Source organism: Hydra vulgaris, chromosome 12 (assembly GCF_038396675.1).
Source record: "Hydra vulgaris chromosome 12, alternate assembly HydraT2T_AEP".
Lineage (NCBI taxonomy): Eukaryota > Metazoa > Cnidaria > Hydrozoa > Anthoathecata > Hydridae > Hydra > Hydra vulgaris.
Genome location: NC_088931.1, coordinates 23362501 through 23378396, shown reverse-complemented (window position 1 = coordinate 23378396; position 15896 = coordinate 23362501). Strand labels below are relative to the sequence as shown.

General features: G+C 26.2%; 3 protein-coding genes across 3 annotated transcripts in view; all 3 read right to left on the bottom strand.

The window, feature by feature from the left end:
- Positions 1-3228: 3228 nt before the first annotated feature.
- On the bottom strand, positions 3229-4722 carry LOC100203578 (solute carrier family 25 member 36). Its single transcript, XM_065812592.1, has one exon. The coding sequence runs from the start codon at positions 4690-4692 to the stop codon at positions 3697-3699; it is 996 nt and encodes a 331-aa protein (XP_065668664.1). The 5' UTR covers positions 4693-4722; the 3' UTR covers positions 3229-3696.
- A 151-nt stretch (positions 4723-4873) lies between these two features.
- Positions 4874-5667, bottom strand: LOC100199968 (zinc finger CCHC domain-containing protein 10). The gene is made up of 3 exons (XM_065812594.1): positions 5510-5667; positions 5220-5375; positions 4874-5082 (listed from the first exon to the last, which is right to left on the bottom strand). Exons 1-3 carry the CDS (start codon positions 5548-5550, stop codon positions 4917-4919), a joined length of 363 nt encoding a protein of 120 aa, XP_065668666.1. The 5' UTR covers positions 5551-5667; the 3' UTR covers positions 4874-4916.
- Positions 5668-6191: 524 nt separating this feature from the next.
- LOC100215470 (glucosamine-6-phosphate isomerase 1) overlaps positions 6192-15896 on the bottom strand; it is a 10266-nt gene continuing 561 nt past the window's right edge. The window contains exons 2-4 of the mRNA XM_065812593.1: positions 7564-7848; positions 6622-6806; positions 6192-6510 (exon numbers count right to left, since the gene is read on the bottom strand). Coding sequence (XP_065668665.1) covers positions 6289-6510; positions 6622-6806; positions 7564-7848 — 692 coding nt within the window. The 3' untranslated portion in view covers positions 6192-6288. The remainder of the gene's footprint in view (positions 6511-6621; positions 6807-7563; positions 7849-15896) is intronic.

Sequence of the window (15896 nt, the reverse complement as noted above, 5' to 3'; positions counted from 1 at the left end):
AATCTTTTAATTCAATTCTGGAGTACTTGAAATATTATGTTACTGATAGATTTAATATTAAAATATATACCTTGGATGTTCCATAACATCATATTCTATTTAAAACAGAAAAACAAAAACAAACTATTTGATCAAACATTATTTATTTGAACAAACTTCAAAAAACCAAATGAACAACTATAAAACTGAAATGAATAATTGCTTTTATTTAATATAATTATAATTAAAATAACATATATTAATATAATTATATATATATTATATTTATAATATAAAATTAAATTTATATTAATATAATTATGAAGCTAATATAACTATATGAAAAAAGAAGGGAAAAAAAGGACTGCAAATGACACAACTCTGAGTGAGTTTGATTACTTATGTAAAACCTATTGTCATGGATATAAAATACGTAACAAATTAACATAAATGTAAATTTTTATGAAAATGTTCTGAACACAATAACTTCATGCATAATTTAAATAAAAGACAAACTTACATTTTAAAATAATATTTTGCGCTCACATTTTAAAATTTTTTTAAAGATTTAAAAAGAAGATCCTACACCGAACGAAAAATTCAAAGGTAATGTTGAAGAACATGCGAAGAAGACTGTATAATAATTTCTGTGTTTTCATTCTGTTTGGAAACGATAATTTTTGCAAAAGTGAAAATTTTTGTCCTCTATTAGATTTATTTTCTATGTTTACTTTATATTGTCTTTGTATTGGGATTTCGAGCATTTTTCTAAGGCTTTTTGGTACTGGTATTAATGAATTTGTACCAATTAGGAAAAAGTGTTATAACAAAACGAGTAATCACTATCCAAAATACATTAAATCTTAAGCCGAAAAGTATTATTATGGAAAAGATGGACAAATAATAAAACCATTTATAACAAATCAGCTTACAAACAGTACGCCAGGAATTGCAAACTAATCTTATCTAATTACCAATCGAAAATTGAATTAAACCTAGTAAAGAAAAATAATATTAGCAAGTTTTATAATTATGTTAATAATAAAATGAATATCCTTAATAAGCACCACCATCTTATAGACAAAAATAACAATAACAAGGTCACTTCCAGTAATATAGAAATTGCTAACGTGTTTAATAATCACTTTGGAAGTATTTTTACGGACGATAATTGCTATTTGCCTAATATTGCCACTTATGTTAATGATCCAATAAGTATTGACACGGTTCGTTTTTGGTGGAGTCAGTGTATAAAACCCTAATGGGAATTAATTCAAGTACCTCGTTCGGTCCTGATGATCTACCTAATGCAATTCTTAAAAAGTTAGCTCATGTTTTATATTTTCCTCTTTCATATATTTTGAGGCTAGTTTTACATCAAATGCTTTACCTAATCAATGGCGCAAAGCTTTCGTCTCCCCAATTTTTAAAAACGGAGCTACATCGGATCCTAATAACTATAAACCCATCTCTTTAACTTGTACTTGTTGTCGAATCATGGAAAAAGTTATCAACTCACATATTGTTGAATATCTAAATAAATATAACATAATATCTCCTAGTCAGCACAATTTCCTCAATAAATGTTCTACATGTACGAATCTTTTAGAATCTACTAACGATTGGAGTACCGCACTTGACAATCATCTGATTACAGATGTTATATATATCGACCGAAAGGCGTTTGATTCCGTATCTCATTCAAAATTAATATTTAAACTTTCATTTATACAATATTCGTGGAAACCTTTTAAAGTGGATCACTGCATTTCTCATAGACAGATCTCAACAGGTAAAGATTAGTAGTGCTTTATCAGATCCGATTCGAATTGTAAGTGGTGCACTTCAGGGTAGTGTGCTGGGACCAACTTTGTTCTTATTATTTATAAATGACTTATCATCTGTAGTAAACAATCTCGAATGTACAATAAAAATTTTTGCTGATGATTTAAAGTTATACAGTTCGTATCGCGATATGAATCATAGCCACGATTTAACTGTTGCTCTTGATATAATAATTATTTGGTCGGATACTTGGCAATTGCCAGCAAGAAATGTTTTGCAAACAGAATAGCACTTTCTCCGTTGTATAGTATTAGTTTTAATTACAAGTTAGGTGATTGTATTCTAGATTAACCCAAAAGATCTTGGAGTAACTATGGACTCCCACCAAAACTACAAAAAACACATTGCTAGAGTCATGTAGCAAATACTAGAGCATACCTGATCTTAAAATGTTTTAAAACTTGCAATCCTAGTATATTAATACGTGCATTTACCACTTATATAAGACCAATTATTGAATATTGCTCTCCAGTTTGGTCGCCACACCAAATTATGTTAATTAAATCTATTGAAAATATTCAAAAACGATTCGCAAAAAAAATTGCTAATATTAGTTGTTTAAGCTATTCTAGCCGTTTACAGTTGCTATGTTTGGATTCTCTGGAACTCAGACGTTTAAAACATGATTTTGTCATATGTTTCAAAATTATGCATAATTTGGTTTGCATAGATAAAAATTTGTTTTTCGAAATTAACAATAATAATTATAACCGAGGTCATACTTTTAGGATTCGAAAGCAACGATGTCAATTCGAGATTCGCAAATATTGTTTTTCTCAACGAGTTGTAAATATCTGGAATAATCTGACATCAGAAGCTGTAAATGCTGATAGCATTTGTGTTTTTAAAAATAAAATAAAATCGTACAATTTCGATAAACATTGTGTCTATAAAGTAAATGAATGAAATCTTGAATGTTTCTATTATAAACTATATTTGTTCCTATGTACTTTGTTTTCTTATTTAAGGGCATACTGTCAGTGTCTATTTATTGGACCTGTATGCCCTTTAGAACATGTATTTTTTTTTTAACTTGTTCTAATAAATCTTTATTTATTATCGACACAATTTTTGTATTTAAACTCTATTATTGTGTTTTTAGCATTCTTAAACTCTTATATAATCTAGCCAATCATGTTGAGGGGCGTGTTTTAAGCCGTTTTCTTCGCATTATTATTTTCAGCAAAAAACAAAAAAAAGATTAGAGGCTCACGAACTCCATTTAGGCACTACCACACTGATGATGTTGGTTTAGAAAATGTGCAAAGTGGATTTATTTAGATTGTATTTTTAAAGCGTCATTATGTAAATTTGTTTAATTTAAAAAATGTATAATTGCAATAAAATAAAAAAAAGCATTAGATATGGAAAAACGTTTTAGTAACTAATAAAGCGACACTTGAATTATAAAGAATAATAAATCAAATAATTATATACACATATACAAATTTTTTTAAATAATTAAAAACGATCTAAAAATTTAGAGTCCCTAAAAATTAAAAATACCCAAACAATAAAATCTGTTTATATTAATATATAAAAATTTGTCGATATTGTTAGTATCACTCTTACTGTTGGGAAGAATAAAGATATTTTTAGTTACAATGATTTATATGCTGAATTGTTGATTAGATTTTTTGTGCCGTTGGTAGCATAATACTGTTTTGTTGTTGCTCATCACTGAAATTGTTTGGTAAGAGTATAAATGTGTGCTAATGCTATTAGTAATAAAAAGCAATGTTGTCGGTAATAAAAAAAAAGTTTGCGCATAGTAACAAAAACCGTTGTTAGTTAAAAATTTCGAAAAAAAATCTAATTACCAACGACTAAAAATAACTTCTGTATGTTCATCGTTTAAAAATCTAAAGAACTTTATTTTCCAAAAATATAAACTATTGCTTCATAAGTCAAAAACGTCACAGCAGTGTTTGGCAATTGCCTCAGCAGACTGGTGCCAAATCCTCCGTATAATCCTGAACGTCCTTCTTCCTTAGCAACACGAAATAGAGTTTGAATAAAATTTCTATATTTTAATCGCCCATTTAGATCATAAACATCTTCACGCAAACGTACGCGAACAACTTCATGTGGATACATTATTGTAGTAGCTGCACTTTTAGATAGGACTGCAGCTATCATTACATTTAGCGCGCCAAACTGATCTCTATTGTCAGCACTAACCAATTGTTTTAAGTCTTCGTAAACGAGAAAATATATGACAGTTTCTAAAACGCCGACATATGACGCGCTTAGTCCTCTAAAAAAACATTTTATTCCGTGGTTTTGATAACCTCTATACACAACTTGATAAATTGACGGATTTTTGGTTTTATCAAGCTGAAGCATTGTCTTTATATACCAAATAGGATTAGTAAATGTTCCTGTAACCGAACCAGCAAGCACAGCTGAAATGGTATTAACAGTATGCTGGTTTGTATAAGATTTACTTTGATATAAATAACTCTTGGCATTTGCATAGCAGAAGAAATAAATAGACTTTGCAGGTACTATACCTAACAAACTAGGCGATAATCCCTTAAACAAAGAGCGCACCCCTTCAGTATGTACCATATGCTTCATATATGAAAACAAAATTTGAAAATATCCAAATCCAAAAATTGGACGGGCTATCAAAGAAACCGAAGAATTACCAACTATCGCAGTCAAATTTGTGGGGTTAGAAAAATTTAGTTTTGTAGAAAGCAATCTGGTTTGTACGACATCAAGTGGACATGTAAGAAACTGACCAGCGGTTGCACCAAGTCCACCGGCGAACAAATGAAGCAGCTTATTGAATAATTCATTTTGATTCATAATGACTCTTTTAATACTTTCATATTTACCTAGAACAATCAATAAAAAAATCATTCATCGTAATTTCTTTTTAAAATATCTGTTTTAATACAAAATAAACAAAAAAAACTTTTGATTTTTAAAGTTATCAAACACAATACTTAAAACTTTTTTTTCTCTAATATATTTTATATTTATATTCAATCGCATTTTTCTTCAAAATGTCAGTTATAAAGCAGAACATGAAAACCAAACATTTCATTTAAATAAAAATTAAATAAAAAAGTTTTGTTTTAACATCAAGAATCTTTTTTCATTTTCTTTGAGTTAGAAGGCTCTTCTTCGCTATCAGAAGATGAATCAGATGACGACGACGAAGAACTACTTGACGAATCATCCGATTCCGTTACATTCTCATCATCAGCATCAGCGTTTGCCTCAACCTGTTTTGTTATTTCCTTAGCTCTAAAATATAACACAAAATGATTTTTTATTATGGTCAACAGACCAAAAAAAAAATTTATAGAAAAATTTAAAACAAATGCAAAAAACTTACATAAATACAATAAAACATAAAAATACAAAACACAAAAGCCACCTACGCTATTTGCTTTTCTTGTGCCAATGCTTTTATTTTTTTCTTAAGTAACTTAGTGCGCGATTCTCTTTGAACGTATTTCCTTTTGTTTTGACATTCGTATGTCCAATGACCATATTGTAGACATTTTTGACATTTATGTTTAAGCCCATCAGCTTCACTTTTTAGCAACAAAAATAAAAGATATAGCCATGATTCATATTGAAATATTTCTTTTCACTTTAAAAAGCAAAAATAGATTTTAACTTTTTAAAAATTTTTATTGTAAAAAAACTTACGTTATAAAAAACTTACGTTTTCTTTTGCAACGCAAACCTTTTAGTTAAAGAAGCCATTTCATCTATTCATTATTATTCTAGACATACTCAAAGTTTTATTAAAATCTAAATAAAATATTTGGCGTTACACACTGACTCATTGCATTTCAAAAAAGACAGTTATAACCAAAATAAAATTTCTTTATTTAACGGTTTATCAGATTCACTTTGTTCTGAAAAATAAAATTAAAAAACGTCTTTTAAAAAATGCGAGATAATCATACACTTAAATAAACGTTTAAAAAATAACTAAATTCTATAAAAATAATTTTCAAACATATTAAACAAACGTTTAAAAAAATAACTTCAATTCTATAGAAATAACCTTCAAGCATAATTTAATGAGGCGAAAATAAGTTTAGGTAAAATTAATATTTTATATTGAAATAAATTTAGAGGTTGCTTTTATGAATTGTAAAGGTTTTATTTAATCTTTAAATAATTAAAAAAAAAAAAAAAAATTGATGACAATTAATAGCGGAAATTCGTTTGTTACAATGATTGTATCCAACTAATATTTTTAATAGTTTTTTTGACCGATATGTCAGTTTTTCATAGAGCAAAGGATAACCGCTATATTTCGCTAAAAAGTTGGTAAGCAGACTTTTATTGCACACAAACAACCTTTAAATTAAGAAAATATAAAAAATAAAAACAAGTTTCTGATTTTTTAATTTCGTAGTAAATATTTTGACATAAACCTTATGTTTTGCATCTGGAAACATCTTTTTATAGAAATACTTAATTAAAAAGCTTTTAAGGAATTGCGTCAGCAACCTGTTTACTATGGAGCTGCATTAAGCCTTGAAAATATTTTACAGTCTTAACTTTAAGTTCTAAAGTTGCAGCGTCGTCACAAACGAAAAGAGTATTGGGATGCTGTTGAAAAGCAGAAACAGTCCACATATGATTGACACCTTCTTCAATAGCTTTATGTAATGCAAGGGCTTTACCTGCTCCCGTGATAAGGATCATTACCTAAAAAAAATCTTGAACATTATAAAAACATAAAAAGAATTTTAATATATAAAGAACAACATCACAAGTATAAAAAAATATTTTCAAGATATTTTGAAATAAAAGTGAAACCTCTTTAGCGTCCATGACTGTACCTACACCAACAGTCAAGGCTTCCTTTGGAACAAGGTTTATATTACCATCAAAAAAACGTGCATTAGCAATCACTGTTTCCAAAGCAAGTGTTTTCACCCGAGTTCGAGAAACTAATGAGGAGCCAGGTTCATTAAAAGCGATATGACCATCAGGTCCAATTCCTTTAATAATATTAAAATATATAAATCTATTTAATCTTGCTCTCCATTCTCTCTCTCTCTCTCACACACACACACACACACATACACACATACACACACACACACACATGCACACACGCACAGATTATAACTTACAACTTTTCAAGAATTAAAAATATTCAATTCAAAGTTGTATTAAGTAAAAGACAGATTCAAACTATTGTAGTATCTTAAAGCAAATGTTAAGTCTTGTCAAGTCTATAGCCAATTACTAAACCAAAGTAAAATTCCTTAAAAAAATTTTATTTGGTATACTTTCATGTTTAATTAATATTATGGATTTAAAATGATAAATTTCCACTAGTAATTTTTTAAAACGAATATGTGCTTTTTATAATTCACTAATGCTGATTCAGAGCTTATTGTAAGAATTCATTACATTATATTAAAACTTGAAAAAAAAAAGAGAAGGAAAAACTAGAGTTTTATAAACAGAAATTTTTAATACAAAAGAAACCACCTACTTCTTAACCATTACACTTTTATAAAAGCAATATGAATCATCCTATTGCGACTTATTCAAATGATATTTCTTCAATTTGTCTAATTTTCTGAGGAAATAATTGTTTTTTAATTTTTTTACTATTATATGCTTCATATTAATAGCAACCATCAAATAAAAATATGATTGCTTATGGTTAGTGATAAGCTTGGCTAAAAAAAATTTTTTGTAAAAGAAAAAAAAAAAAAAAAAAATTGACAGTTCAGGTAAACTAACCTCCAATGAATAAATGTATTCCTCCAGATTCAAGTATTTTTTTCTCATAGTCATTGCATTCCTTAATTAGATCATCAGCATTTCCATCCAATAAATGGGCATTTTCTGGTAAAATGTCGATATGCTTAAAAAAATTCGACCACATAAAGTTATGATAGCTTTCTTTATGATCTCGAGGAAGACCAACATATTCATCCATGTTGAAGGTTTTTACATATTTAAAGGAAATCAAACCACTTTGATTGAACTCAATCAACTTTTTATACATTCCCAGTGGAGTAGAACCTAAAAGTATACACACAAAAAATTGAAACGTAGCAAAAAAAAAAAAAAAAAATTCTCAGCATTTTAAACTGCAGCTTATGTGTGAATAAAATTCCCTAAATAACCTTATTTTTCATGCCATTTATTCATAACAAAAAATTTTAATCATGTTATTTGAAAAAATTATTTAAATTTATATTTTTATTGAGTTCTCTCTAAGAAGCCAATTTCGTGCAACGTGTTAATGTGTTTATTATCGAAAAAATGAAAGTTTTTACATTTTAAAAATAAAAAATAAACTTTATTATAATATTGCAACAACCTAACTGTATTAAAAAAACTAAACTTTTCATAACTTTTTGTTATATTTTTACAGAAATTGCTCAAAATACGAGTGTCGCAATGTGACATCAATCTATGTGTATTTTTTATACACATAGATATTGTAAAACTGCATTTCCTCGATAAAAGCAAAACATCGAGACATGTGGAATTGCTGTAACTTGGTTTTAAAGAAGTATTAAAAACTTAATAATTGTTAGTAGAAGAAATTATTTTCTGAAATGAAATAAAACAAGAATTAAACATTAATCAAATTGTAGATATAATGAAATTTACTTTACTATTCCGGTTTTATAATTTCATTTTTTCCTGGTCTCTGTTGTCCAGAAGCTCCGAACATGTTGTTAAACTTATGATTTTATAATATGAGGTTTAATGACTTAGAACTTATTGTTTTTAAGCCCGGAGTCTTTGCCACCATTAATCCTAATGACTCTGAGTTCAAAAGTTGATTGTTCCACTAACCTAGACCATATAGTAGTATTATAAACTATTAAAAAGATTTTGGACATAAGTTGTATTTTCAAACAATTGAATATAAAAGATCATTATTAACTATAAAGCTAAATCATAGATTAGATCATTATAACAACTTGTCTGATAAACCATTTATAAAAACTTACAGTTCATTCTTTTATTACAAAAAGTCTTTAAACTTATTCATTATTTAAAAAAGATAAACTGTTTTAAATAAATATTTATAGTTGAAATAAATATAAAAACAAATAGTTAATTATAGTATATCTTAAATAAAAAAAGCACACAAACAAGAAACTAAATAAATACATTTTCATTGAAGGTTTCATTGAAACTTGAATTCTTCACATAAATAACTTTTTCTTCACATGAATAACTTATATTATTCTTCACAAAAATAACTTTTTACTGAATGTTGCATACAAATTATAAAGTTCTATCAGTATTTTATTTTTCAACTTAAAAACTTTAACCATACATTTTAATACTTTTTGAAAATTTAAAAAATTATAGAAATATGAGTTAAGTTATAAAACATAAATAACATAAACAACATATAATTTATTATAATAAATAATAGCAGTAAAACATTTTAAATAAACCTCTGAGCCATTGATTTATACACTTGTCAATATCAGTCAATATATTTTCACTCCATTAAATGTAGCCTTTGGCCTAACTACCAGCCATCTCAAAGCAATGTCTTTTTTTATCAAATTTGAATAACATCTTAGTTAAACATATTATGGAAAAACAATTAAGTGCAGTTCATAATTTTTTTGTTACTACTTAAGTGTTAGTTTGAGTTTTAAATGATTTCATATTATTTTTTATTAACAACCCCCTGTTTTTAATAATATAAAACTCTGACTGATTATAAAAAAAAATTTCTGTTTATATTAGAGTTGTAAGGAAACATAAATCTGAAAATCAACAAAAAGAGCAAATATGAATAGTACATTTAAACAGCCTAGGAAATTCAACAAATATTCACAACATACCATATAATATATGGAGGACCAAAAATATGGAATACCTATCAAAAAGTGTTAAAATGTATGGTAAAGTTGTTAAATGGAGTTCCTAACAAAAAAGTAACTTGAGAAACATTTGTGTTTAAGTTACTCTGATCTTATTTTCATTTTTTTGTTTTTGATTAAATTGTTAGCGCAGTGAAACTATTATGCTATTCTATTATGCTATGGTCACTATTACAACTTTTAATATACTGTTCATTAAAACTTCATACTTTTATGAAAAAAATTTAAATTCTTCGAAGCAACTCTGATTAGCACTTTTTAGTAAAGCCTTGAGCTATTCTAGTGATGCAGTCTTTATCTCTTCAATTATTGCAAATCTTTGTCCTTAATTAGGTCTCTTCAGTTTTGGAAACATGAAATAGTCACACGAAGCCAAACCAGGTGAATATGGTGGCTGGAGCATAATTAAGGTATTGTTTTTGGCCAAAATATCTCTCACAAGCAAAGATGAGTGAACAGGTGAATTATTGTGATGCAAGAATTGATTTCTCACAAAACCAGACATTTTTTTTGTTTTACTTTGCCAAAACGATGCTTAACTTTAGAGTAGTACTCCTTATTGACTATATAATCCTATTGACTATATAACCATTTTTTTATATAACAGAAAATAGCGAAGCACACCAAAACATGATTAATATTTTTTATCTATAATTAAAAAACTAAATAAACTATACTCTTAAAACTGTAAACAAATCTTTGGGACATTTCTACAAACATAACAAAAAAAATTATAATCAAATGTATATTTTTGCAATATTTGAAAAATTATCTTACCTTTTGAACACACCCAATTTTTTCTTCTTGTATATATAATTGTATTTATTGATAAACATCAAAATAAATAGGAAAAAAAAAGCTTTGAATTTGTAATAATTAAGGCATTGGGTGAAAGTAAGTATGTTAAGTGAGTTATCTTACTAATATATGAATGGATAAACAAATACAAGCATTTGTCATACCACGATCTGAAATACTCAGCCTTTGACAGAACATGGAGCAGAAATGTGTACATTTTATCATGTTCTCCACTTAATAACCTTTGCAGTGGGACTAGAGTTGCAAAAAAACACGTTTTTTTCCTTTGTTTTTTTGGGTCAAAAAAACGTGTTTTTTTGGCGTTTTTTTGTTTTTTTTGGTGTTGTTTTGCTTTTTGTAACAATTTTTCAGTTTTTATTTGGCATAAATTTCGGAACAGTTTTCCTTTATTCTACTATATTTTTAGTATATGACCATTAAAAGCACAATTAGATGTATAAACACCAATTTAAAATAAATTTTTAATAAAAAATTAAATTATCTTTAAGTTAGTTATATATCTATTCATACTGTATGGAAATGTTAATTTGTCATGTTGTACTAACAATTGTGATTGTAACTCTCATTATATATAGAAACTATTCTTATCCAATAAGAAAGTTACCATTTTAATTTTGATAATATAAATATATTAGTATATAACAGCATGCAAAAATAATATCAGAATCTATCGAGGTTGTTTATTTATTTGAGCATTTGTATATTGTGTAGTAATTTAGTCTTACATTGTTTGTTTGTTATATTTGTCAAAAAAATATATTGCTAGTAGGCTTATAAAAAAAAAACCCTATACTGAACTTAATTTCAAGAAAAATTTAAAAATTTTAAATTATTATTATTTACAGAGTTTCCCAGACCACCTTCATCTGATGATTCATGATTTGTTTATAATTTATTTTTTATCTTGATTTTTTTTTAACTAAATTATTTTTTTATCTGGACATTTTCATATAGTACTATATCAGAACACTTGCAGAATTTTTTAACATGCTTTATTTTTCAAGTTCAATTTTTAGACATAATCTTATGGCAAAAGGAATATTTAACTTTTTCCATTTTGCTAATTTGGTTCAGAGGTTTAAATAAATGGGCGACTAAGGTTTTTTTTCTGTCTCCTGTATGGAGAGCTTAATCATAATTGATTACCAACAAGAAGAACAAAAAGAAATTACTCAATAATTTAAAGATATCCTTTCTCTTAATTTAAAATTCTCAATAATTTAAAGATATCCTTTCTATATAGATATTATGGTGCTTTAAAACCCCTTTAGATAAAAAATCACAACTCAATGTTTATAATAGGGTGTGGTTATCTTTTGTGTTAATTTGTGTCTATTTTGTGTCTATTTTTAGATCATATTGTAGAAAAACTACAAATTTTATATCAAAAATAAAAAATATGAGTTTCTATAATTTTTTTGATATCTTTATTTTGAAAACATTTTTAAATAGGTTTATATAAAATTTCACTTCATTTGAGTACTAAGTTAACCTTTTTAATACAGTAGAATCTCTCTAATTCGAATTCGATGGGGAAAAATAAAAGTTCGAATTAGAGAGATTTTCGAATTATAGAAAGTTAATTTCTCTTAAACGGATTTCACGGTGACTTTGCATTTAATCGAATTATGAAGGTTTTCAAATTTAGGAGATTTGAATTAGAGAGATTGTACTGTATAAACATTTTTTAAACAATATTAGGGACCTGTTGAATAGAAAATGAGCCTAAGCATGAACTAGATATTGGACAATTAAACTTAAATTATTTACAAAAGATAACCACAGCACATAAAAATAACTGAGTTCTGATTTTTATCTCTCTCTCTCTCTCTCTCTCTCTCTCTCTCTCTCTCTCTCTCTCTCTCTCTCTCTCTCTCTCTCTCTCTCTATATATATATATATATATATATATATATATATATATATATATATATATATATATATATATATATATATATATATATATATATAGCTTTTAACACAGTTTGGCATGCTGGTCTTCCCCATGACATCTCATATTAAGTATCTGGGAAAGTTTTTGAGATTATCAAAATGTTTCTTTCTAACTGCTTTATTAAAGTCATCCTCAAAGGCCAACAGTTTTATTTATTTCTAGTAACTTCTGGGGTACCTCAAGGTTCTATTCTTAGTCCTGTTTTGTCTCTTATCTACATTAATGATCTTACCAACAACCTTACATTTAAAGTAGCTCTTTTTGCTGATGATTCAACTTTTTACTCCTGTCTTGACAAAAAGTCTTTTTTTTTTTGATCGATTAGAACAGGCAGCTGATCTTGAATCTGATCTCACTTCTGTAACAGGTTGGGGCTCACAAATTTTGGCTTATAAATTTTAACTCAAAAAAAGAAATCAGTTATTTTCTGCAAACAACTACCACAATACTGTTGACATTTCAATATTATTAAATAGCAACCCTCTCACTGAGTTCTCTTATTTACATCTTCTTGGATTATCATTTAATACTGACCTTTCATGTAAACAAAATATATAATCGATTGCTAAATTAGCATACCTTTATTATTATCGTCATTTTCCACAAAGTCCAAAAATGCATTGTAAACATAGTTGTAACCACTCTATCTGCTAAGCTTAAGCCTCTTTCTCATAGTCGTAAAGCTGCATCTCTTTCTCTTTTCTACAAACTCTATCATGGTTGGTGCTCAAAGGACTTATCATCTCTAGTTCCATCAACAAAAATTCATACTCACTTGATTTGTGATTCAGCTAAGTCTCATTCATTTACTGTATCTGTCCCTGCATGCTCTTTTATTTGTCTAGTTCTTTTAGCTGCATTTTAACCCTTTGAAACACTCTTTCATCCTCATGTTTTCTTGATTCGTGCAACCTACTACTCTTTAAGTCTTATGTCAACTGTTTCCTAGCTCTATAACTCTTTTTTTTTCTTCCTAGTAACTCTCAACTTAATAGTTGTTTATTGCAGTCTCGTTGGGAGTGAATCAGAATATATATATATATATATATATATATATATATATATATATATATATATATATATATATATATATATATATATATATATATTATATATATATATATATATATATATATATATATATATATATATATATATATATATATATGTATATATATATATGTATATATATATATATATATATATATAATATATTTATTTATATATATATATATATTTATTTATATATATATATATATATATATATATATATATATATATGTATATATATATATATATATATATATATCAATTGTTAAATCTAAATAAATATAATAAATGTAAATAAACAATGTTTATTGTGTCAATATATAACACTAAAAACCAATAAAGATAAAATTGATGAAGATAAAATTATCTAAGAAGATTTTATGCAGGACTGCTTCAACTGTGTTAACCTTCAAGCATACCAAAATAAAAATAATTTCAGAATTATTTGTCCTATTTAAATCAGAAGTTAAAATATGAAATAAGATATTGTCATTAAAATTATATTTAGTAGCATAAATAATGAATTTTTGAATATTTCCCAAAAAAACCAAAAAAACGGACCCCTGCATTTTCCCCCCAAAAAAACGACCAAAAAAACCATAAAAACAAGAACCAAAAAAACGCGTCACATCTCTAAGTGGGACCATAGCAAAAATCTTGAAAGAAGTAGTGTTCAACATTTATAAAAAAAAACAACCTGTGAACTATACTTGCATTCTGTCCAAATAGTGCACCTAAAATGTTCAAGACTTTAAAACTATTAAATTCTGAACCTGAACATTATTTGGCTTATGGACTTACAACTGATGAATTGAAACCTGTCCAGCACTTGAGGCTCTGCTAACCAAGCCTTGTTTTATAGTGTTGCAATTTATGTACACATTAAACTATTTTATAAACACCTGAAGAGATTTCAGTTAAGCAACTTATTATTATTTTTTAAATTAGTTGGAAAATGTCTTTTAAGTTATTTAAATCAGTTAAAAGATGTCTTTTAGGCAACAAAATAAAAGAAGTAATTGGTGTTATGGAAACTGCTTAAACATTTGAATGACAATTATGTAAAACAGTTTGTTACAAAAGATTGAAAGACACTTACAATCTATATTAGCCCGATTTACAAATGAAAGAAATTCAGATAAAATAAAAAACAAGAAAAATACAATTTCTATTGCAATTTTATTTTAAAATATTACTAAACATATTGTTTAATGATAAAATTAAAAAAAAAAAAAAAAGCTTATTTGTACTGCAATTCTTTTTTCGTTTTTTTTTTACTAAAAATTAAATTCCTTGTAAACTTGTTCTTAGTATTCATTAAACTTTTTAAAAATGTACATTAAACTTTTTTTCCATAAAGCAAGTGAAAACCCAAGGATATATAACTTTTAATAAATAGTAGTTGGAAACCTAAAACAATTTCTGGTAAAGTAATTAAATACAGACTTTATTTTTGCAATAAGTTCTATTTTTTTTTGTTGCTCACAAACTTTTTGATAATAAAAAATCATTGTTAGTTGCAAGTCGCAATTACAAATTTAAGCCACAATTACAAATTTAAGAAGAAATAATTTTAAAAATTTAACATATTTTAAATCATTTATACAAATGTCAAGGAAAGAAAGAAATTAGTTTATATGGAATATTAAATAAAAACTAATATTTAATTTAAATATTACATTTTTAAAAATCAATTCTGTAATATATTTACATAAAAGAACTAATTTTTTAATTGAACTCGTTTTGCAGTAATTGATTGCATAGCTGTAGTTTAAAAAAGTTAATGTCCTTTAAAACAATAATAATAAAAAGAACTTATAAAATCAAATTTCCTATTAAGCTAATAAGTAATAATTAAGCTAATGCATTAGGCATTTTATTAAAAAAAAAGCCTGCTAGATTTTAAAAGTGCTGCTATTATACTAGAATCTCAGGCCTTAGCTGATTAAAACTTGTGTGACTTATACAAAATGACAGAGAATCAACAAAATACTTTGATTCAAATGAATAAAGTATTATTTTTATAGTAGTAAACACAAGTATTAATTTTGAAGTATTAATCTTTAAGTATTAAACAAGAATAATTTTAAAGTATTCAACAAATATATTAGTTATAAGATAATTATCTTAAAGTAATAATTTTAAGGTACAGTGTTAAATGAGATAATATAAAATGTCTTCAACAAAATTAGTGTTAAATGAAAGTTACAATTTTTCAAAATGTTTTTAAAAGTGTTTTAATAGTATTTTTTTTTTAGTTTGAATTATAGGTACACAGTTTAACAGTTAAGTATTGCTATTAATTTTGATTAGATTGTCTTGGTAAAAATATACTTTATAATTGATGCAATACATTTAGTCAACCAATGCTCCAGAGATTTTTTCAA